Raw genomic sequence first — 26,566 nt, forward strand, 5'->3', positions numbered from 1 at the left:
CAGGAGCATGCATGAACGGCGACGTCTTTCTCTAGTCATGGTTCCGGCGGTGGCTCGTGGGCGGACCGGCGATGGTGGCGGCGGCTATGGACTCCTCCCCTCCCTCCCGCATTTCCTTTCTCCCCCCACCCCCAATGCATTTCCTTTACCCCCTCCCCCAAAACGTGTTTTTTTTTTTAATATGGGTAGTTTAGGAATTAAATTAAAAATTTTATTAAAAAGAACGATTTTAATACGAAAAAAAATGTTAATGACGATTTTAAGTCGAAAATTAGATGAGGGATGGTTTCGATTCTGGCTGAAAACTTTAGGGACCAAAACCATACTTACCCCTTAATATATCTAATAATATTATATGTTGTAGTATATGAAGAGAAAAGATAAAGATGAATTTTGTATGTAGAGAGAAAATATTTTGTATTTTTATTGTGTATATTCCCTTGCCTCAGATCATGTTTTTATAGGCGAAAAGAAGTTTGTTTTTCAAACCACATTTATTTTACTTCATCCTAGGGACTTGTTCCTTTCAACATAGAAAATGGGTTGCCCATAAATGTACATCCATTATTATCCTATCCTCGTCACAACATTCTCCCTTGGATGTCCATTTAGGATTATACCTCGTTAAAACTTTACTAAAGAAAAACCTAATGGAAAAAAATTTCAATAAAGGAAAAAGAGTACAATATCCTTTGTGATGGGGACTGCCTCATTGAAAACCTTGTTAAGAAAAATTCAATGGGAAAAAACTTGACCAAGGAAAAAAAGAGTACAGTCTCCCCCTCTTGTCGACATCATTTAATATCTCAAAATCGGTGCATCCCAATCTGTTGTACCAATTTTTCAAAGGAGGATTTTGGAAGTGACTTTGTGAATAAATCTGTCAGATTGTCACTTGAGTAGATTTGTTTGACATCAATTGTCCCTTGATTTTGAAGATCGTGAGTGAAGAAGAATTTGGGAGAAATATGCTTTGTTCTATCACCTTTAATGTATCCACTTTAAGTTGAGTAATGCATGCTGTATTATCTTCAAACAGGACAGTTGGAGCTATCTTATGATCAATCAGTCCACATGATGACAGAATATATTAGATCAAACTCCTGAGCCAAAAACATTCGCGACTTGCTTCATGAATCGCTAGTATTTTAGCATGATTAGAGGAGGTTGCTACTATCGTCTGTTTTGTGGACTTCCATGATATAGCTGTACCACCATATCTAAACAGTTATCCTATTTGAGATCTCCCTTAATGTGGATCAGACAAGTATCCTACATCTGCATAGCCAACTAGTTGTAACTTGGATCCATAGGGATAAAACAATCCCATATCAACCGTTCCATGAAGATATCGAAAGATTTGTTTGATTCCATTCCAATGTCTTCTGGTTAGAGAGGAACTATATCTTACTAGTAAATTTACAGCAAATGATATATCAGGTCTTGTATTATTAGCAAGATACATTAGTGCTCCAATGACACTAAGATACGGTACTTCAAGACCAAGCATATCTTCATTTTCTTCCTTAAGACGGAATTGATCCTTTTCCACATCCAAAGATCTTACGATCATTGGGGTACTTAATGGATGTGACTTATCCATATAAAATATCTTCAAGATCTTTTCTGTATATGTTATTTGATGAATAAAGATCCCATTTTTTGTATGCTCGATTTGCAAGCCGAGACAAAATTTAGTCTTTCCAAGATCTTTCATCTCAAACTCTTCTTTTAGAGTTTTTATAATTGTTGGAATCTTTTTAGGAGTCCCAATGATATTTAAATTATCAACATACACAGCAATTATAATGAATCCAGATGTAGATTTCTTTATGAAAACATATGGACAGATATCATCATTCTTAAATTTGTTTTTGGCCAGATACTCAGTAAGACGATTATACCACATTCATCTAGATTGCTTTAGACCATATAAAGATCTTTGCAATTTAACTGAGTATAACCCCTGTGAATATTCATTGGGTGGTTTAGATATCTTTAGTCCTTCAGGGACTTTCATATAGATATCACGATCTAATGATCCATATAAATAGGCTGTTAGCACATCCATTAAATGCATATGTATTTTATGATATGCGGATAAACTGATCAAATAACGCAATGTTATTGTATTACTACAGGGGAATATATTTCTTCATAATCTATACGAGGCCTTTATGAAAAACCTTGTGCTACAAGTCAAGCTTTGTAGCGTACAACTTCATTTTTCTCATTTTATTTTCTCACAAATATCCATCGGTAACCAACAGGTTTTACATCTTCTAGTGTACGGACTACAAGTCCAAAGACTTTACGTTTTGTAAGTGAGTCTAACTCAACCTTCATGACTTCTTCCCATTTTGGCCAATCATTCCTTTTTCGATATTCTTCGACTGATCTTGGCTCAAAACCCTTATTTTCATGCATGATTTTTAATGTCACATTATATACAAATATTTCATTGACAATTGTCTTATTTCGGTCCCATTTCTCTCCTATAAAGACAAATTTATCGAGATCTCGTCATTTTTATAATTTTCAGGTACCTGAACGTCTTCTGGCGTTAAAATTATATAAGAATTTTGGACAACTGCGGGTATCTTTACTATGTCTTTTTCAAAAGGAATGGTATTGACCTCTTTTCTTTTTCGAAGATTTTTGTCTTTGGAACCAACAGGCCTGCCACGCTTCTTGCGTGAGTTTGTTTCGGTGGCAATTCGTACGACTGGGACATCAATTCGAATTGGGACATTTTTCGCTGATATATAAGATTTGGTTATCCTCTTTGTATCGAAAAATGCACCAGTAAATTCATTTGCTATTCTTTGCAAATGTATAATCTTTTGAACTTCTAGTTCACATTGCCCTTATCGAGGATCTAAATGCACCAAAAATGATGCATTCCAATTAAGTTCCTTTTCAGAAAGCTTATTCTCTCCCCTTAATGTTGAAAATTTTGATTCATAAAAATGACAATCTGCAAACCGGGCTTTAAATATATCTCTCGCTTGTATCTCAAGATACCTCACTATAAAAGGAGAATCATATCCAACATATATTCTCAATTTTCTTTGGGGTCCTATTTTGGTGCGAGAAAGTGGTACAATGGGAACATAAATAGCACACCCAAATATTCTAAAATGGGAAATATTTGGCTGCTGGCCAAAATCTAATTGCATAGGAGAGAACTGATGGTAACTCGTTGACCTCAAACGAATAAGTGTTGCAGCATGTAAAATAGCATGTCCCCAAACCGAAGTTGAAAAATTATTTGTTCTCATAAGTAAGGGTCTAGCAATTAACTGGAGGCATTTAATAAAAGATTCTGCTAATCCATTTTATGTGTGAACATGAGCTACTGGATGTTCAACACTTATTCCATTAGCCATACAATAAGCATCAAAAGTTTGGGAAGTAAATTCACCAGCATTATCAAAATGAATTGCTTTGATTGGATTTTTTAGAAATTGTTCTTTTAATCGAATAATTTGAGCAAGTAATCTCGCAAACGCCAGGTTGCGAGAAGACAATAGGCACACATGTGACCATCTCGAAGATGCGTCTATTAGGACCATAAAATATTTAAAAGATCCACATATATCACCTTGAATCCTTTATAGGAATTCAAGGGACTCAAATCCAATCTTTACTGGTGATAACCGTAAAATTAATTTTCTCTGAAAACATACAGCATAACAAAATTTACTAGATTTAAAAATCTTCTGGTTCTTTAGTGAATGTCCATATGAGTTTTCAATAATTCTCCGCATCATGGTTGTTCCCAGATGAAAGTGAGGACAACTTTTCTAATATAACCTTTTTATTTGAATCATGAGTTTGTGATACATAAGTACTCATGATTTCTCTCATTCATTGTTTCAATATGATATCCATTTCGGCAAAAATCTTTGAAACTCAAAAAGTTTCTTAGAGACTTAGTAGATAATAGTGCATTATTAATTATGAATTTTGTTCCTCCAAGAAACAAAATTATAGCTCTTCCAGAGCCTTCTATCATATTGCTCGAACTAATAATAGTATTAACATATTCTTCTTTTGGCAGAAGATGGGTAAAATATATATTATTTTTGAGAATGGTGTGTGAACTTGTACTATCCGCAAGGCAAACATCTTCACTATATATCCTTACCATTCTCTTCAAAGACAAATAATAATAAAATGAGTAGAAATATTTACGCAGTAAAATTATTTCCTTGATTGAAAATATTTTTCTAAAAAGTGTAGTATATACTAAAAATTTTATTATTATTATCTTGACACATTCAATAATTTTGAAATTCATAAACATTTTATTAAACATTATTTATATACATTATACTTGAAATTCAGATGCATAGAAAATAAAACTTGACAAAGAATTCTTTACATTATTTATTTACATGAATACTTAACAATCTCACATATTAAACTATTTCATCATTGATCAAATGACCAATATTTCCTTCAGGATCCTCAAAAAAATCAGATACATCATAATGAGTGGTGGAACTTTCAGCATCATTTGAATCGAAATTTGTCTCCTTTCCTTTGTCATCTTTTTTTAAAGATACTTGATAAAGATCGACTAGGTGCCTTGGGGTACGGCAGGTACGTGACCAATGGTCCTTTCTACTACAATGGAAACATTTATCCTTTGTTAATTTATTTTACACAATATTTCTTTCTTTATTCCACTTCTGGTGAGATCCTTTTTTGTGAACATAATTCCTTTTCCTTCCATAATTTTTCTTGTCACTAAAACCTTGACATTTATCTCTTCTGGGGTAATGGTTTGCCGCATTTACTTCAAAAAATGGGGCGGCGCCAGTTGGGGGCTACGCTTCATGATTTTTTAAGAGCAACTCATTGTTGCATTCAGCAACAAGAAGGCAAGAAATTAACTCAATATTTTTTTAATCCTTTTTCTCGATACTGCTGTTGCAAGAGCACATTCGAGGCATGGAAGATTGAGAAAGTTTTCTCTAACATATCATTATCAGTTATCTTTTCCCCACATAATTTCATTCGTGAGGTGATTCGAAACATTTCTGAATTATATTCATTTATGCATTTAAAATCCTATAGACGCAAGTGCATCTATTCATATCGGTCTTGAGGAAGTATCACCGTCTTTTGATGATTGTACCTTTCTTCAAGGTCTTTCCACAGATCTGCAAGATCTTTTAATGTGACATATTCATTTTTCAATCCTTCGTCAAGATGACGACGAAGGAAAATCATGGCCTTGCCTTTATCCTTCTAGAATATATTATTTTTATCCTTAATGGTATCTCCAAGATCCATTGAATCAAGATGGATTTCAGCATCTAATATCTATGATAAATAATTGTTTCCAGATATATCAAGAGCATTAAATTCAAGATGAGAGAGTTTCGACATAATAAAAATTTGTTACATAAGTCTTTCAAAAATTTGATCAGAGTCTCGTACTGATAACGTGTTGTAAAATAAATAAATAAGGAAGATGTAATAATATAAAATAATAAAATATAATTAGATAGCTCTAATAATAATATTCACCATGATTACTATCTCAATATAATAAAGATGATTAATATATCTACTAATATTATATGTTGTAGTATATGAAGACAAAAGATAAAGAAGAACTTTGTACGTAGAGAGAGAGAGAGGAAATATTTTGTATTTTTATTGAGTATATTCCCTTGTCTTAGATCATGTTTTTATAGGCGTACAAAAGTTTGTTTTTCAATCCACATTTATTTTCCTTCATCCTAAGGACTTGTTCCTTTCAACATAGAAAATAGGTTGCCCATAAATGGACATCCATTCTTATCCTATCCTTGTCACAACAATAAGCTTTTATTTAAAAAAATAGCCGAGCGGCACTTGTAAATCACATAAAACACATAAGATCTAAAACTAAAGAAAAAAAAGGGATAAGTTTTATCTTAAACTATGATTTGAGAGGAGACACAGAGTTTGATTACAAAAAATTTTATAAGACAGAAATAGAATCAAATTACAAGTTCTATTATTTCTAAAATTACATAGAAAATGTTGCAATACAGAAAAACATCCTCTCTTCTTCTCTGAATAGGTCCGATAGCTTTTTGAATTTGAAAATATTTTCATAAACAAAAAGTTTTCTCATTATATTCATCCATTCCTGTAATATTATTTCCAAAACACCCTTGAAAGAGAACTAATACACCACAAAAGAGAGAGAACAACCACAAAAAATTATTATAAATTCTCATATCTAGATCTTTGAAAGAAAAAACGAAAAAAAAAGTATAAGGGAGGGACAACGGCGGCAAAGGTGTGGAAGGTAGGAGAGTAGTGGTGGTGTGAGTAATGTGACAGGTAAAGAGTAAAAGTGAAATTATAAGTTTATAACTATAAAAAATAAAGAAGATAATAGTTGATAAATAAGATTTTGAGAACCAAATCGATTATCGAAATGTTTTAATTACTGGTTCACTAATTTACTGGTCTAACCAGTCTAACTGTGATTCAACAAAAAAAATCATTTTATAATTATAACTTTGAAGTTTCAAATAACCGAAGCAATAATCATTCAAGAAATGAACCATTTTTTCTTCAAACTCTCTATACATCATCCTTGATAATTTTTTTCATAGGAATAAATTCCAAATCCAAATCCAAATCCAAATCCATAAATTTCTTGGATCCGTCATTTGCCCTAAATAATACCGGTTGGGTATCTCTTGGGATCCTTCAAAGGAAAATAACACAAATACCATGAGCAAGTTCTGGATTATATATGTATAATTGCTAACAGTTCTAGATCAGGGTAAGGGCGAACTGCTTTTCTAATAATTAGAAAAGATCACAATTGCAATTGTAAAATGAACAAGTACATTGATAACCGTTAGTAGAAAGCATGTTACGCAATTCACTATATTTTGTGACTAAATTACTAACTACTCAATCAAAGGCTCATATTACACTCGATTTTATTCAAGTTGCACGCTCTTCTATCTCATGTTTTCAAGCACCTGCAAATTCCAAAAACAAGAAGCATCCATTTCAATAAATAAATAAAACTCAGTCACTATTTGTTTATTAAAACCATACTCAGCTTAATTTGAAATCTCTAATCTGGTGGAGTTATCAGTAAGAATAACATTGGCTCCAATTTTTTCTGCAACCAAACCAGGCAAGGAAGTTCCGACACCAAGCTGCACGAAACATTAACAAGATGAGATGGGAAATGATGATAGTTCATACTTCATATTGAATCTACAATTAAATTACTACGTTGCAGGGCACACGAATAGGCCATAGTCCTCCTTCATGTTCTGCGTTAAGAGAGGAAAATAGTAAACACAAAGCAGCACATCACAACCCAAAAAAGTCACAAAACAAAAAACACGAAACAGTAGCAGAGAGCTAATCAATAATCATTAATCAGATAATCATTCAATAGAAATACAAAAATTATTCAATAATCATTCAATGATTTCTGAACAAAACATAAAAAATTAAGTAAAATATTATTTTTGTCTCAATATTTGGGTAAATTCTAAAGTTGTTCCTAACGGTAAATCATCCTATTTAATTACCTAATGTTTTAAAATTGGCTCAATATTGTACTGCGGTTAGAAATCCATTAACAAAATTGACGGTAGGACAAAATTGAGACGATTTTGAAACATTAGAAACTTAAATAGGACAAAAACATTGGGAACAAAAACGATACATAAAAATAAATTTTAATTTTATCCTTCAATAATATCAATTTTTTACGTTACATAGTTATTCAATTACTTTTTAATTTTATTTTTAATTAAGAACAAAATTAAAAAATAAATTAAGTAATTATTTGCAATAAAAAAATTAAAATTATTGAAAAAGATAAAATTTATTAAAAAGTTAAAAAAATTTCAATAATTTTAATTTTTAATAAATTTTAATCTTTTTTTCAATAATTTCAATTTTTTTACAATAAATAAATACTTAATTTATTTTTTTATTTTCTCTTAATAAAAAAAATTCACTTAAAAAAATAATGTGACTAAAAATCAAATTAAAAAATAATTGAATAATTAACTACCGTAAAAATTTGATATTATTTAAGAATAAAATTAGAAATAAATTTTAACTAAATTAAACGTTAAAAAATTTTGACACATTAGAGACAAAAGGCACAATTTATACTTTATTATATATGTATTATTTTTTTTGCAAATTTATGTGCTAGTCATTTTACAAATATTTCACAATGAGTAAAAATCTTTTAAGAGTAAAATTAATAAAAAAATAAATTTATTTAGAATAAAAGTAATGTGATTAAGTGTAATTTACTTAGATATGATTAAAAAATAATTGAATAATTATGTATCGTAAAAAATTAATGTTATTAAAGGATAAAATTAAAATTTATTTCTATGTATCGTTTTTGTCCCCAAGGTTTTCATTATATTTAAGTCCCTAACGTTTTAAAATTGTCTCAATTTTGTCCCACCGTCAATTCTATATAAAGACAATATTAAGCCAATTTTGAAACGTTAAGGACTTAAATATGATGATTTAAACGTTAAGGACAACTTTAGAACTTACCCCAAATGTTGGAGACAAAAACGATACTTTACTCTAAAAAATTTTAAAAACGAAGAACAAGTGAGCTCTGAGTCTCTGACCTTCAATTGCAGAGGAGGACGGACGGCGACAGACAATGGCAAAGAGACGACGATGATACGACGATGATACGACAGCAAACGTGCCGAGCTAGAATAGAGCCTGGGTTTAGGACAGGAGGAAGGAGGAAGCCGCAAAGACGCCGACAACCACAGACGGTGGCAGTAGAACCGAATTCAAAAGCTAAGGTTTGGTTTGGGTTTTTGTTTCTTCAGAGAGAATGACTTTGCTTTCTTTGTTGTGCTGAGTGAGAGTGACACATGAAGGAGGGGTGGGTTTGGGGGAAGAGGCGTGAGTCACACGTGGGGTGGGTTTCTTTTTTTTTTTGAAATTAAACAAAATGACGTCGTTTTTAAGAATTGGCGGATTACTGGTTCGGTCTAATTGACTGATTTCCGACCGATTTACCAATTTTTTAATTTCAGTTTCAGGTATTGGATCAAACCATTTTTATTGTTGGTTTCTGGTTAAACTGATTTGATCGGTCGGTTCGATTCGATTTTCAGAATCATGTTGATAAGAAAGGATAGAAAGAGATAAAAAAAAAAGAAAGAAATTAAAGAAAACAGGAACGGAGGAGGGTCACTGCAGTCCAGACAACTGAGGCAGCAACGGTGACCTTTAGAGAAACTTCGTGTTTTCTTTAACGAAAAGAGAAAAGGAAAAGCAATTGTTGACTACATACTATTTTTTTTATGTGAAAAGTTATTTTATTTTATATTTTAGTTTTAAATTTAAAGAAAGGATGCCACTTCATTTCTAAGGTTAGGTAATGCTAAACATGAATTAAGGATTATTTTTTTATTAGTTTTAATAAACATTTGATTTTTAAAAACATAAAATTTTTAAAATATTTTATTTATCAATAACAAGTTTTTATCTTAGCCAAAATCCTTTTATACATATAAGGAATAGAAATGTTTGAATACAATAATTTGAGTAAGCATAAAAAAGTAATTGACGTATAGAGATATGTATTTAGTATTAAAAAAATTATGTTATTATGCAGTTGTAAAGATACATGTTTGCTCGTGAATAGAAAAGACGATAACACTGATTGAGATTGTTAAACGGCGTTCGAAGGAGGCTGTTCAGTGGTGCAATTGTTGTGGGTAAGAGGTGAAAATGAACTATAAAGTGGTGTAATTGGAGTAGATCAAAGGTCAACCGTAATTTTTGAACTAGGGTAAATTAGAATAACTATAAGTAATTAAGAGATGGTTGTTTTTTTTATGTAATGTGCTTTAGAGTCTAGCCCAATAAAAATTAGCTAGATTTCCTTTTAGTTACTTAGTAAAATTGTATTATAAAACTAATTTGGGTTGATTGAGTGATCAATTCACTCGTCTGTTTAAGTAAGTGTTGGGGGTTTGAATCTCACCTTGTATATATAGTAACTCATTGATCAATAGCAGACTCTTAAATAAAGTTCAGACTGACAATAAATTAATTTTTAACCTATCAAATTATAGAATATCATAGATAAAAAAATTGTATTATAAAATATTTAATTATTTTATTATGTCTAATGTAATTATTCTAATGATCGATTGTTACTCTATGGCCAATTCATAAGTAACTCGGTCTAACACCCAAAAAATAAAGCATAATTAAAATAGTCGATTCTATCATTATAAATCTGTTATGATAAGAAACAATATTTTTTTTTATAAATCCTAGTTATACGTCAATTACAATAGCAATTGAAACCCAAAATGATTAATGCAAGGTAGTTATTCTAAAAGAAGAGGAAATAAAAGTAAAATTCCTTAAATCCGAACAAAACATAAAAATACAAGAGTTAATTTGAGTATTAAAGTTCTTTTGGTAGATACTCACATAATCCTGTAAAAAAGGATAAAGACATGATTACTTTCCGTAAGTAGACGAGTTTTATCTTTGCAGACCTTATGAAAATATAAACTTTTTATTAAAAAGAATGTATAAAACAATATGTATAAATATGCTGTAATTTGATAGTTGATTTTTGGTGTTTATATATATATATATATATATATATATATATATATATATTGCAATTGGGGAGAGATGGCTGAGTGGACTAAAGCGTCGGATTGCTAATCCGTTGTACGAATTTTTGTACCGAGGGTTCGAATTCCTCTCTTTCCGTTTTTCTTTCTTTTTCTTATCACAATCAACAATCATAAGTATTTGTTTGGAATATGTATTGGAAGGTGGTCCTTGCGATTCACACGGGATTCCACGTGTCCCATGCTACTCGGGTCAGAGCGTAAGCTAGTGATGGACGTTCGCCATCTAGGGTGCAGCACTCCACCGCTTCGCCTAGTAGCACGACGCTTGTATAGTTCTCCCTTTTAGATACGGACAATAGGCACAAATCAAGTATATTTTTTTAGATCAGGGAGCAACTTGATGAATAATCAATTGGGTCGTTGCGATTACGGGTTGGATGTCTAATTGTCCAGGTGTTCCAAATCGTCCACACTAACAATTCATCCCTCTCCTCCAAAAGGTGATTTTAGTAAATAACCAGATATAATACTTGGATTAAGGGTCAAGTTGGTAATTGAACAAAAATCCGATAGACTTATTTGAGGGTCGTATTCTATGGTTACGATTCTACCATATATGTCTTTTTCATTCCGGCGAAAATCGATTTTACGGTATAGACGCTTATGACCTCCCCCTCTATGCCCTGCGGTAATGATTCCTCTGGCATTATATACCATAAGAAATCTAAGATAAATAAAGTGAATGTGTGGTTGTTTAGAATACAAATCTTTTTATACCGAATTATTAGATGAATTTTTGTTGATCTCGTAACAAGCATAAAACCAACGGTTTACCAATCATGCTCTTATTGGGCTACAATTTTCAATCGGCTTATACTGGACCATGTATTACTGGGTTCCATCTCAAAGTTATTATTGGATGTTAGTTGGTTACAATGATAAAAGGTGAACTAATATGTACACCAAAAAAAAAAGTGAACCAATACCAAAATAATAAAAAAGGGAATCCAGCTCCGGCTCCGATTCCCCTTTAATTTTATACATTTTTAATAACCCAGATTGGAGAAGAATCATCGGAAATTCGAAATGATAGCCACTTAGCCACTTAGCCAGACCGAAGGAGTTGACTCTGACCACTGAATATGGGGTTGACCCTAGACCAAAAAAAGAGTTGACCAAAATTAATTACCAAAGGGATACTAATTATTCAATTCATTGTTCTAGAGTATGAAACTATTTATCCAAGAGAGAGTTAAAAAACTACGTTGGGCTGAAGACTTAGTTTGATTTTTTTAAAAAAGTTAAAATATCTATAAATCAAATTAAAAATAATTTTTAATAAATATAAATAAAAATAACTGTATTTGATAAAATAGATTTTGAAATAAAAAAAATTATAATAGATATAAATAGAGAAAAAAAATTATTTTGAATTGAAATTTAGTATCAATAAATTAATTAAGAATAAATTTAGATATTTATTAATATATTAAATGATATTATAATTTTCATTTTCAGTAAATACAAGCTAGTTTTGAAAAATATGTCTTCAGATGCTTTTAAAAATATTTTTAACTTTTAAAAATACAAAAAATATAATCTTTCTAATATATCAAATACAAAATATTTATATTTTTAAAGAAAATTTATTAAACTAAGTCTATTTATTCTGTTTGGTGACATAATCACTAATAAGGTAGACCTAGAAAACACATAAATATTGAGTACCATAATAAGCTTTAAAGAAGATAAAAATAAAATATGCTTAAGTAATTTTTATTAAGAAAACTAAAAAAAATTGCTTCCAATTATTATTATTATTATTATTATTATTATTATTATTATTATTATTATTATTATTATTATTATTATTATTATTATTATTAAAGCACTATAAATTTGATTATTTTAAAATAAGTAAAAAAAATTTGGAGCCAATAATTTTTAGTATTTTTTGTCATCATTTGACTAATATGAATATTAAATTATCTTTGTCAAATAAATTTTATTAATTTATATGTGCAAATTTTGAAAAAAATGGATGTAATCTATATTAATTGATATGTGCAAAATTTTAGTAAATATAGGTGTAAATTATATACTTCTTATGAACAAAATATCTGTAAATATGAGTGCAAATTATTGCTAATCAAGTACTGACAAAAAATAATAATATTTGCTGACTATATAACATGTTCATAAGTAAAATTGAATTTTAAGTAATTACCTAAATAAGTTCTTGAAGTTTTAAAAATAATACACTTTAACTCCTAAGATTTTAAAATACACAAAACAGTTTCTAACGTTTACTTTAGTCACTAACATAGAATATTAATTTGTACATGTGACTGTTAAGTGTACACGTGTGCAACATTGACAAATCAATTCCTAAGATGAAGTACAAAACAATCTCCGAAGAGTTTAAAATTTTTTTAAGTAGTTTCTAAAAAATTTTAAAAATTTTAAAATAGTCCTTCTAATATTTTTAATTTTTTTCAAAAGCTAATATTTTATAAAATTTTTGTTTATCATAATAATAAAATATTATTGAAAAATATATAATAAATAAAAAATTATAAAAATAACAAAATATATACTAAAAAATAATTTTATTAATTAACACTAAATAATCATTAAAAATAATATTATTTAATCATTAATATATAATACCTACATTAATAAGGTGACCTATAATAACAACTAAATCTAAGAAGTCATTGCATTATAAAAGTAATTATTTATATACCTAAAATTCTAAGATATTGACATCAAATAAATTTAGAAAAATATTCTTAAGTGAAAAAAATTTATTTTTTCTAGGCATAATTACTAATTGTAGTAGCACAAATAGTTTTAACAACAAGTATTTTTGTGCAACATTATAACTAGTGAATCTCAAAACTTTTTAAGAAACATGAACAAAACACTTTACTCCGTATTTTCTTCTCCTCCATCATCCCATCGCTGCTGTGCTTCATCTTCCTCTTTTTCGGCATATCTTTTTCATGTCTATCGGTTTCATCATCTTCTTATGCACAAATGTTTTTGCCACGCTTAGGTGGCTATGTTTTGCCTTTGCTATTGCTGGAATTTTTTTATGAGTTCTTCTCTGTCCCTGAGTTTCCCATGTATCACACTTTCTCAGGTACACCATGCAACTTTTGAAAAATTAATAACTGTTTTTATGTTATGAGATTTGATGGATTATGTGCTTTATCATTTATTTGAATTGAATGGAGGTACCTAAGTTTATTTGTTTGTCTATGATGAACAGAGAAAGATATCACCAAAGACCTATATATGTTCTGTTATTTCTATTAAGAGATATATCCGAGATATAGCTCATCGCAGAAGGGGAGATGTCGCCCTCTCTTCTCCATAGATGAGTTATATGCTGGACTCCAAAGAACACCATACGGGGTAGGTACCTACAAAAGAAATTTCGAGACTCAAATAAGTAATAATTCAAAGAAAATAGCGAGAGTGACTTAAATAAGTATTAAGCATAGTTATTAAAATCGAACCGGACCAACCGGTTCGACCAAAAAATCGATAAATTAGTCCGGTCCAAATTTCGAACCGCTTAAGGTACAGAACCGATCAAACACGATGTGAACCGGACCAAACCGAACTGCTCGGGTCGCAGTTGAAGGAGAGTCTACGACGCAGGGTTCGAACTCCTTCATTCAAAGATGCAAGAAGGATGGTTGTACCACCAAGCTAGCATACTTCTTACTATAATATATATACAAATTATAATACATATACTAATTTTTTATTTTATTTATATTCAATTTATTTTAATTTTAAAGTCACTCATCTTTAAATCAATTATATTTTATTAAATTATAAATTTTATTAATCACAATTTATTTTTTCTTTTCATGATTATATGATATCTATTAATATTATTTTTTCAATAAATACTTATAGTATATAATAATAGGTAAAGATTCACATGCAGTTTGTCTTCATATAAAGTTGATAGTTGAAAATTCTTAGATGATATTTAGTCAAATTTGTCAAATCATCTAACGGTTCTTAAATATCAACTTCACATGAAAACAACTGTATGTGAGTTTTCACTTATAATAATATAATAATAAAATAAATATAAACTAATTAATAAAATATTAAAATTTGAAAATAATAATTATTTTTATAAAAACAAAATAAAATATTTATAATAAAAAATAATTAAATTTTATATAATTATTTAATTATACCGGATTAACTGGTTCGACCAGTGACCCACTAGTTGAACCAATAACCCAGTGACCCAGTAACCTGACCGGTTCGATTACCGATTCGGTTCTGATAATTATGGTATTAGGTTTTTATATATCTTTTATCTTCACCTAATGTTACCTTATATAGATTAAACATTTTGAATATGCTCTTTTAGCGAATCATAAGCTACAGTTGTGGTGAGAACTGTGATTACCGTGATATTCTCATTATCATGGTAATAATGTGTGATGAAGTCATCATGTTGTTGTGCTTAGCGTTATCATATTTTTGAGTTATGGGTCAAGTTATAATTTCTTTGGGCCGAGGTATAGGTTCCATTGGTCGAGTCATAGGCAATGAATCAAGATTTGTTCTCCGAGCAATAGGTGGTAGTTACCGAGTAATACGAAATGGACTAGATTGTAACGGTCAAATTATAGGTATAACGATCGAGTGATGTGTTGGTTATCTATGAGCCATGAAAATCCTAACATTCTTTTGACCTAATCTCCGAATTATAGTTTGTAACTGCTAAATTATAATGACCATATCATGTTCCATTTTAATTTTATTTTGCTATACAAAAGAAAAGTAATTTGCTTTGTTGAGTACATTATCTGTTCACCTTGGTTACAAATTGAAACAGACACTTGACTTGAAGTCAAAGTAGAATTTAACTAGTATTCTGAAAGGTCTCTTATATCCTGTGTTATGTTAGGAGAATATAAAATTTGCAATCATGTTTTATATATATGTATATTTTTGTATCGATAATCTCTTATCTAAATTGAGAAATAGTGTCTTACTTATAAAGTTTGCATATTTTTATACTTTGTTTAATATGTATATTGGATTATAATTTCATAATTTTGTTTTCAAAATTCATAAAATAAAAATTTTTTTAACATAAAAAAATTTTCAAATTACTTTATGCAGTCTAATAAATATTTCGATGCAGTAGATAAGCATAGTTGCTTCAATTGCAATTCAGATTTATTTTATGTTTGAAAGATCATTTTTATTTGCATACTATTGAATGATCAATTATAATATATGCTTCTATTATAAGTCTAGTTGTTTTATTTTGAGTTTAATAAAATCCTATTATGTTCATCAACAAACGACTCTTCACTCTTATGTATTGAATTTTTTTTCATCTTATCTTTGTCTTTGGGACCTAGTTATTATCCTAATAAGTTAGGTAACTTTTGGATAATATTTTAAACCAAAATTTAAGCTCAGCCATTTGTAAAACATACTAACTTTGATGAGCAAAACATGTTAACTACACAACTAACTCAAATTTAAAACAAAGTTCTTAGTCTTAAATGTGGATGAGTTGGTGGCTATGATTTGAAGTTAATTGCTTAGTGATAAATGCTAGTAAACTTTGGAATAAGTAGTGTTTACTTTAATTTTAGTAAAACTCTAAACTTTAATTACTGCATATATTTTATTAATAATGTTATGTTTAATTTTCTTTTTAAATTATGCAAGTCAGTATGCATTATCAAGATATACTAATGCCATACCTTCTGTAGTAAATTCTAAAACTTTTCAGGTAGCTGAGTTTGAACAAGGTGATGCTAAGCCAAAATAATGTTGAACATAAAAAATCTAAACTAAGACTTACTCAACTTCAACATCAACTTCATTCGAATGAAGAACCTGGTGCATTAATATTATCTACATATATAAAAACATAAGGAATAATAGCATAGAATCTACTTGTATAAAAACATAAAAAATAGTAATATAAAAGCATTAGAGTTATCTACTTTTAGCTAATGTATAATTATTCATTAGATCTTTGACTCGTAATGAAATTATATTAATTGAAAATTTTATAAAAGGTGTTTCTTTTCTGGAATTCTTTTGTTTTAATTTTTTTATTTTAGTTTTAAATTACACAATTTTAATTTAAAATTAGAAATATATTGAACAAGGTTTATGATAAACCAATAATTATTATTACATACAAGGATCAAGAGAAGCAATTTTTTGCGATAGATAAACAAATAAGAAAAAACACGAATAAGAAGATTCACCAATGGTGAATTGGAAATTAGAGGATTCACTAACAATAAATATTTTGATAGATGAAGATGTGTAAATAAGATTTAAATATAATAGAGAATCAAAGAAAATATATTTATAAAAAAAATAAATAAAAAAATTATTTAAAGATATATTTATCTCTCTAAAAAAATTGAACTTTTTCTTTAAATATTATAAAAATTATTTTTTTAATAATTTTGTATTAATCGTTCCTTTCAATAAATAAATCTTTCTAACAATTTTTATAATAATTTTTCTAAAATTTTTTGTATATAAACAATCAAATTTAAGATAAATAGACTAAAAATTTTAGAAATTAAAATTTATTAATTAAAAAATAATTATATATAAATTATTCAAAAGAACCATTTTAAATTTTTTAAAATTTTTCAAAAACTGTTGTAATATTTTTAAATTTTTAAAAACTGTTTTATATTTATTTTAGAGATTAATTTGTTCAAATTGTACCGTAATATTTTACATTAGCAATTATCATTAATAATAAAAAATTGTATTATCTAATAAAATAAATATTAAAAATTATTTTATATATTTTGAAATTTAAAACAATAAAATGTCAAAAGTGAATTTCCATAATTATTCTTGATTCTTGAATTCTTTCTCCCAATCTTTTTTAATTAAGAGTCGGTTCCAAAAAAGGTGAACCCATTAAAAGAAGGAGAAAGAAGAGAAAGATGACTCTAGATGATGATAGTTCCATCTACGTTTGGACGCTTCCCTAGGACGCTTTCAAACAAACTCTTTCATTTGGACGTGGACTTGTTGGAGGAGTATGCTGCTGTTGCATTGTTTCAAGAGTAAGGTATCGGCAACAAAACTGCATGTGTACTAACAGTTTTTTTTTTTTTTTTTTTTATGTTGAGATACTACGAGATAAGCTATGCTTAGGAAAAGTGACCAAATACTCATGTAATTAGGGCTAGTAAACAGGTCAAATTTTATAGAGCCGACTCATTTAGTCCACTAAAAAGAACGAATTAATCTAAAAATTAAATTCGTCTTAAAAGAATAACACATTTATCTTTATTGTAAAGTTAGTTTTGATTGAAAACTAGATGAAAAAGTGAGCTAAAAATCTCCTAAGTGTAACCGATTTTAAGAGCTGTAACAAAAAATAAAGTTTGGTTGAATTAAAATTGGTTAATTGTGTTCTTCATGTGTGAATGTTTAATTTCTTAAAATTGGATGTTTATATGTTTGATTTTTTTATAAAAAGCTAGTGATTTATAAGCTAAACAATTCGGTTTCATATACTATTATACATGTAAATTTGAATAGATAATAATCTATATGTGGATAAAATTTTGTCATAAAAAATAATACTTTTTATTTTTTGTTGTTGTCCACACAACTTAAACCAATCTAAATTTTGGATTAGAAATTCTATAGTCACCTGGTAAAAAGTGTGCTTTGGTTGCATTCCAAAAGCTCTTCATTTTTAGGAGTTGTGTTTATCGATCGGAAGTTGTTGTAAAAGTGCTGGAAACTGGTCTTTTCAGATTCAACTAATGACTTTAAAAAATTTATAACTTTCAATCTTTAACCTATAAAATCTGAGAATTTAGAATGATAAAGTAGATCCTTTAAATTTTTAAACAAAATTAGATTTACTTTAAAATTCTGTTTGGTGACATAATCACTAATGAGATAGCCCTGGAAAACACATAAATATTGAGTACCATAATAAACTTTAAAGAAACTCAAAATAAAATATGCTCAAGTAATTCTTATTAAGAAAATTAAAAAAATTGCTTCTAATTATTATTATTATTAAAGTATTTTTTTAAAGCAGTATAAATTTTATTATTTTGGAATAAGTAAAGAAAAATTCTTGGGATTTAGTAATTTTTAATATTTTTTGTCATTATTTGACTAATAAATACTAAATTATTTTTACTAAATAAATTTTATTAATTCATGTGTGAAAATTTTGAAAAATATGGATACAAACTGTATTAATTCATGTTGTAAAATTTTAATAAATATAGGTGCAATCTATATATTTCTTATGTGCAAAATATCTGTAAATATGAGTACAAATTATTGCTGGTCAAGTGTTGATAAAAAATAATAATATTTGCTAACCATGTAGCATTGTCAATAAGTAAAATTGAATTTTAAGTAATTACTTAAGTTAGTCCCTGAAGTTTTTAAAATAATACACTTTAATTTCTAAGATTTTAAAATACACAAAATAGTCTCTAATATTTACTTCCGTTAGATAATACTAAATATCCACGTGTGCGATACGAACAAATAATCGATTTCTAAGGTGAAGTACAAAACAATCTTTGAAGAGTTTTAAAAATTTTAAAAATTTTAAAACATTCCTTTCGAATATTTTTTATTTTTTCAAAAATCATCATTTTATAATATTTTTGTTTATCAGAATAATAAAATAATATTAAAAAATATATAATAAATGAAATACAAAATAACAAAATATATACTAAAAGATAATTTTATTAGTTAACACTAAAATATCACAAAAAATAATATTATTTAATCATTAATCTATAATACCTATATTGAGGTGACGTAGAAACCATAATATATAATAACAACTAAATTTAAAAAGTCATTGCATTACGAAAATAATTATTTATATACCTAAAATCTTAAGATATTGAGATCGAATAAACTTAGAAAAATACTTCTAAGTGAAAAAAAAAAAAAAAACCTATTTTTTTGACATAATTGTTAATTGTAGTAGCACATATAATTTTAACAGCAAGTATATTTTGTGCAATATTATAACTAGTGAATCTCAAATTTTTCTAAGAAACATGAACAAAACACCTTGTTCCGTGTTTTTTCCTCCTACATCTATCATCTCCGTCGGTGTTGTACTTCCTTTTCCTCTTTTCTTAGCATATTTTCTTCATTTTTATCGATTTCATCTTCTTGTGCACAGATGCCTTTATATAGATTGAATAGAGACTAAACATTTTGAATATACTTTGACAACGAATCAAAAGCATCGGTTGTAGTGAGAATTGTGGTGATGATGTATGATGAAGTCATTATGCCATTGTACTGAGTGTTATCATTTTTTGAATTATGGACCGAGTTATAATTTTTTTGGACCAAGATATAAGTTTTATTGGCCGAGTCATAGGTAATGGATCAAGAATTATTTTCCGAGTAATAGGTTGTAGTTATCGAGTAATGCGAAATGGATCAAATTGTAATTTCGAATTATAAGTATAACGATCGAGTTATCTGTTGGTTTTTGATGAGCCATGAAAATTCTAACGTTCTTTTGACTTAATATCCGAATTATAGCTTATAACTACAAGTTAAAGTGACCATATCATGTTCCATTTTAATTTTATTTTGTTATGGTAAAAAATAAGTAATTTGTTTTGTTGAGTACATTATTCATTCGTTTTGGTTACAAATTGAAACAAGCACTTGACTCGAAGTCAAAGTAGAATTTAGTTAGTATTCCGAAAGGTCCCTTATGTCCTGTGTTATGTTAGAAAAATTTAAAATTTTGAATCATGTTTTATATTTTGCTTCTTTTTTTTGTATCGAGAATCTCTTACCTGAATTGAGAAAAAGTGTTTTACTCATAAAATTTACATAATTCTATACTTTGTCTAATAAGTATAGTGGATTATAACTTCATATTTTTTTTTTAAATTCAGGAAATGAAAAACTTAACCATAAGAAAATTCCCAAATTATTTATGCAATTTAATGAATATTTCCATGCACTAGATAATCATGATTGCTCAATTGCGATTCAGGTTTATTTTATATTAGATAGATCATTTTTATTTGTATACTATTGAATGATCAACGATAATATATACTTCTATTATTAGCTTAATTGTTTTATTTTGAATTCAATAGAATTCTATTATGCTTATTATCAAACGACTCTTCACTCTGATTTATTGATTATTTTATTTTCTCTTATCTTTATCTTTAGGACTTAGTTGTTATGCTAATAAGTTAGACAATTTTTGGATAATATTTTAAATCAAAATTTAAGTTCAGTCATTTGTAAAACATACTAATTATGAGCAAAACAGGCTAATTACACAACTAGCTCAAAAATTTAAAACAAAACTTTTGGTCTTAAATATAAATGAGTTAGTGGCCATGATTTGAAATTAACCTTTCGGATACCACTCATCCCAAAAATTTTAACTGATGAGAAAAGATAACATTAATGATTATATTTCTAATATTTCATAAACTTCTATTGTACACATTGTACAAGTATTTCATTCGCTTCTTATACTTTTCCTAATAAATTTTAGAGTAGATAATATTTTTTTTAATTTTAGTGAAACTCTAAACTTTAATTGTTGTAGATATTTCATTAATAATGTTATGTTTAATTTTCTTTTCAAATTATGTGATTTGTATGCATTGTCAAAATATACCAATATCATAATTTTTGTAGTGAACTCGAAACTTTTCAGATAGAGTCTGAGCAAGGTGATGTCAAGCCAAAAATGGATGATATTGAATATGAAAAGTCTGAACTAAGACTTACTCAACTTTAATATCAACTTCACTTGAATGGATCTGGTACACTAATATCATCTATTTGTATAAAAATATAAAAAATAGTAGCATAGAATTTATTTGTATGAAAGCGTAAAAAATAATAATATAAAAGTATTAGAGTTGTCTATCTTTATCTAATATACAATTATTTACTGGTTCTTTGACTCGTAATAAAATTATATTAATTGAAAATTTTATAGAAGGTGTTTTTTTTAAGACTCTTTTGTTTTGTTTTATTAATTTTAGTTCTAAAATACACAATTCAGTTCAAAATTGAAAATATATTGAACAAGCATTTATGATAAATTAATAATTATTATTACATATAACAATTAAGAGAAGCAATTTTTTTGTAACAGATAAATAATGCAAGTAAGAAAAATTACGGGTAAAAAGATTCACTAATGACAAATTGGAGATTAGGGAATTCACGGGTGAATTGGAAATTATGAAATTCACTAATAACAAATTATTGTAATAAGAAAATAATAAATAATCAAAGAAAATATGTTTATAGAAAAGAAATAAAGAAAAAAATACCAAAAAATATATTTTTCTTTTTAAAAAATTAGATTTTTTTAAATATTATAAAAATTATTTTTTGTATTAACGATTTTTTAATAATAAAATCTCCCCGATCTTTTACATTAATTTTTTCAAAAATTTTTGTATATAAATAGTTAAATTTAAAATAAATAGACTAAAAATTTTAGAAATTAAAATTTATTAATTTAAAAAAATGATATATAAATTATTTAAAAGAATTATTTTAAAATTTTTAAGAATTATTGTAATATTTAAAAAAAATATATTTATTTTAGGGATTAATTTATTCAAATTGTATTAAGAATTATTTGTTAAATTTTAAAATTTAAAACAATAAAGTGTCCAACTTTAAAAAGGTGAATTTCCAGGATTACTCTCAAGTCTTGATTCTTAATTCTTTCTCCCAATCTTTTCCCAGCTAAGAGCCGCTTCCAGAAAAGGCGAACTCATTAAGAGAAAGAGAAAGAGAAAGAGAAAGAGAAAGGGGAAGAGGAAGATGACGCTGGACGATGATAGTTCCATCTACGTTGGGGGTCTTCCCTACGACGCTTCCGAACAAACTATCCGCTCTGTCTTTCATTTATATGGCGCCATCCTTGATGTTAAGGTCTTTCTCCCTCAATTTTTAGGGTTTCTTTCACCTTCATATTTTTCTGATTCCATTCACCAGTAGCAAATTGCGCCAATTCGGTTCCCGTTTTCACGCTCAAGTTTTTTTTTTTCTTTTACCAGATTATCAACGAGCACAGGGGCAAGTGCTATTGCTTTGTTACTTTCACGAATACTAGGTCAGCAGTTAATGCCATCAACGACATGAATGGCAGGGTATGCACTTTCTCTTAAATAAATGCACCTTCTATGTTTCGTTCTCAGTGTTTTCTAGTGTACCAATGTGAAAGGAAACTGTAGCAGTACTGGTTATATTGTTGTGTTCTAGAGTTGTAGACCTTTGATACTGTGATGCTCTGTATCAGACCATTGATGGGCGTGTCATTAAAGTGAATGGGGTGAGGACTCGTGGTGGGAGATCAAATTTCGGTAGTAGAGAGCGATATCATCATGCTGGTGAGAGGGATGTCGACTGGGATAGAGATAGAGACCGAGGCTATGATCATGATAGGGATGGATACAGGAATAGGAACGGCCATTGGCCTCGAGAACGCGATAGGTCTCGAGACCCTGACCAGGATAGGGATAGAAGAGTTGAGCATATGCATGATCGTCATCATGATGATCATGCCGGAGAAGCTTCCCTAGATAAAGGTTGGAGTCGAGGGGATGACCGTGCAGGAAACGGACAAGATAATGGCAGGGCATATAGTGAAGATATGGATGGAGACCACAGCTTTGATTTGAATACAGACAGGAGGATGGATACCAGTGATCGTGATAAGATTTTTGACGAAGATAAAAATGAACAGTCAAGGAGAAACAACGAGTATGATGTTCTCCATCCTTTTCCAGTGACATCATTTGATTTTTTTACTAATCTAGTGGTCGACAGATTGATGAGAGATAGCCTTAATTTATTTATGTTGTATGCACCTTCCTGTCTCCTGACTTATTGATGGTTTTCCTGCAGTTTGAATGTTAATAACCATCATCACATGCATCTTTCATCAGATTCAAATGGCAATCATAGTGATCAGGTAAAGTGAGCATTCTATGAATTGTTTAGATAGACTGATGCCCTGTTGCGATGCGTGTTTTTATCCAACTTTTTCTTGTTTATGTGGACTTCAGGTAGAAGATGAATTAAAGCAATCAACTGAACAACTCGATCAACTGAAAAAGGAGGTTTGTAATCTTGTTAGAACAAAAACTAGAGAGAGAGAGAGAGAGAGAAAGGGGGGGGGGGAGGGGATCATTGAAATTTGCCTAATGATAAAGTCAAATCTTGTTTTGTGAACTATTGCATTTCTGGAGGTGCATGCTTATGCATACAAGGGCACTCCATAGATCACTATATGCTGAGTTAGGATATCATATACTTTAAAAGTCTTCCAACAAAGCCTTTTTCCGTTTTACATGCCATTGATTGATGATGCTGGAAAATGGAATTGCTTGGTTTTCAGGTGTCGCAAATGGGAGAGAGATTGGAAGAGAAAAGACTTCTTGTCATGGACTTACAGAAGAAGTCTAGGGTACGGCTCTTCTAATTGTCTGTCTTTGATCATAAAATCTGTTGTATGTTTTGACACGATATTTTCCTACAGAAATTGGAGGAGGCACTGACTAACGCAAAGAAACACACTTCATATCGTCAAAAGCAGTTGACCAATGTAATAACTAGTTTATCTTAGAATACTTAGAATCTCATTTCTAACAAAATCTATGAATACTGTCTCTAATGTTGGGTTTGGGCAAATGATCTTCAGCTGCATAAATGTTTTGTACAAGTAAAAGAGTGCACCGAGAGGCTTAAAACCAGCGAAAAAGAACTTCAGGTTTGTGTTGTAGCACCATAGATTCCGAACTATATATGAACTGCAAATTATATCCTGTGTTTTCTGCATGTGATTTAATGAAATTTGACATTTTCTGGTTAATGTTAGAGAATAAGCCTAGCACACACTATCTCACGTTTACAACAATATAATGTTGAGTAAATTCTTTTGTTTTTCAGGCTATAGTGGATGCATCATCAATGTTAGAGAATGATGGTGACGGTGTTGGCTTTCAGGATGGACAACTCGCAAATGGCAGATACTAAATTGTAATTTATCATTTGAGGTTCAGTTTGGGATCGATATAGCTCATAACAATGCATCCCTTTATTATGAATTTATTTATAGTGGATATAGAGAGGGAAAAAAAATTGGGGGTCATCAGGACTCGAGATAGATTACAGTTTTCTCTTATTTAATTGAAAAAATGGAGCAGTTTTCATTTGTAGCTCTACTGTCTTTACCAAATAGTATACTTCTTTTTTTTTGTGTATTTTTCATTTTTTTTGGGCTTGGTGTTTTTCATTTCTTGGTCGCATGGTATTGTTAAATGGGTCGGATGCAATGTGAGCTGTTATTGGACTGGGCATGTCTGCTCTACTGGATTGGATTGATCCAAAAACAACTAAAAAGACTGAAGAAAAATATCAACAACAACAAAAACGCCTTATCTATTTAAGTGAAGTCGGTTACATGAATCAAAAGATATACCGCAATGAACAGAGGCTGTAGGTGATTCCAAGGTGAAAAAGCTCAATTTGATTATCGGAAATGGATCCCTCAAAGTCCGTGTGCCATGAAGCGGCGTTAGAGTTAGGCGGCACCTCTGTTTCAGGAAGTTATCCTCGTGTTTCAGCGTTCTTTGATTAGCTCAGAATCAGAGCTCATGTGAGAACGGTCCAACATCTTCTCTCTGGCATCCTCTAGCGGTGTCATCTCTTCCCAAGTTGGCAGAAGCAAGCGTCGCGCCGCAGAGGGTCTTCTCTTGCGTGTCACATGTATTAGGATTAGGGGGGGAAGGTCAAATTAAAAGGGAGATGGTGGTTGTTGTGGTTTTCAGTTTGCTTTCTTCTGGGTTTGTTCCCAGTGTCCAACCTGGTCCTTGACAAAAAAAAAAAAAATCTACATCATTGCGTTCTATCATGTATTTTACAGGAAAATTGTTGATACATAGATATTCTTTGACGCTATTATGATCTTTTTAGGTCTTCTATTATATGTTAACTATGCACTTTCTATCTCATCTACCCTTTTTTTATACATATTCAAAATATCAATGACGGGATTCTACTATTTTTTCTACAATTGGCGCTATTTTAACTTTTTCTGCTGTATCTTTATTCTATATTTTGTCCATACTTGAATTGGTTTAAGGGTTAGTTTACTAATCCGTTTAAACAAATGTTAATGATTTGAAACTTATTTTGTATATACAGCAATTTATTTGCCAACAACAAATTTTTAAATAAAACTCTAATTTACGACAAATTAGTCCTATTAAATTAAGAAATATTGTGAAAAATCGAAAAAAACAAATTCATTCATTCATTGCTTACAATTAAACCTTGTTAATATGAAGTTTGGAAAGCCTCTTTACTATTTTGGTTTAAATAAATTTTTGTTTCTTATAAGATATCTTATTACTTGTAAATTTTTTTTTGATTTTCTTCTAAACAAATTTGTGAATAGTCTATTTCGTTTCTGTTAATTTATTTTCTTTAGTGCTCATAAAATAGGTCAAATACTGATATATTGCTTCTTGTCATCTATATATTTTAATTTGTTGCATTTAACATAACTATATTATTTATAATTAGATGGTTTAAACATAAATGTGGTATAAGTTTCTCTTTTTTATTAAGAGGTCTCAAGTTCGAATTTCATCTAATATAATCTTAACAAAAAAGGAAATATTACGTGTGTGTGAGTGTGGTATATGTGAGTGTATAATCTAAATTTGGGAGTTATCTAATTCATTGACCAAATAAAAAAAAATAATTCGTATAAAACCTGCTTAAGTAATGGACAACTATTAAAGCAAAAACAGAAAAAGGAAAATCCAATAAAAGTATAAAGTAGATAACTCTTTTACGGTGTTGGT

At 29.0% G+C, this 26,566-nt stretch overlaps 1 protein-coding gene across 1 annotated transcript; it reads left to right on the forward strand.

Moving 5' to 3' along the window:
• Window positions 1-22,358: 22,358 nt before the first annotated feature.
• On the forward strand, window positions 22,359-24,913 carry LOC112708229 (uncharacterized). The gene is made up of 9 exons (XM_025760411.3): window positions 22,359-22,625; window positions 22,751-22,843; window positions 22,993-23,456; window positions 23,601-23,667; window positions 23,762-23,815; window positions 24,094-24,162; window positions 24,235-24,300; window positions 24,397-24,465; window positions 24,645-24,913. The coding sequence occupies exons 1-9, from the start codon at window positions 22,515-22,517 to the stop codon at window positions 24,729-24,731; spliced, it is 1,080 nt and encodes a 359-aa protein (XP_025616196.1). The 5' UTR covers window positions 22,359-22,514; the 3' UTR covers window positions 24,732-24,913.
• The last annotated feature ends 1,653 nt before the right edge of the window (window positions 24,914-26,566 follow it).

This window comes from Arachis hypogaea, chromosome 1, assembly GCF_003086295.3.
Source record: "Arachis hypogaea cultivar Tifrunner chromosome 1, arahy.Tifrunner.gnm2.J5K5, whole genome shotgun sequence".
Taxonomy (NCBI): Eukaryota; Viridiplantae; Streptophyta; class Magnoliopsida; order Fabales; family Fabaceae; genus Arachis; species Arachis hypogaea.

Coding starts and splice junctions, on each gene's coding strand:
- LOC112708229 (XM_025760411.3), top strand. CDS start 22,515: ATGACGCTGGACGATGATAGTTCCATCTACGTTGGGGGTCTTCCCTAC. Junction 23,457..23,600: donor CAGTCAAGGAGAAACAACGA/GTATGATGTTCT, acceptor GTTTTCCTGCAG/TTTGAATGTTAATAACCATC. Junction 23,816..24,093: donor TCGATCAACTGAAAAAGGAG/GTTTGTAATCTT, acceptor CTTGGTTTTCAG/GTGTCGCAAATGGGAGAGAG.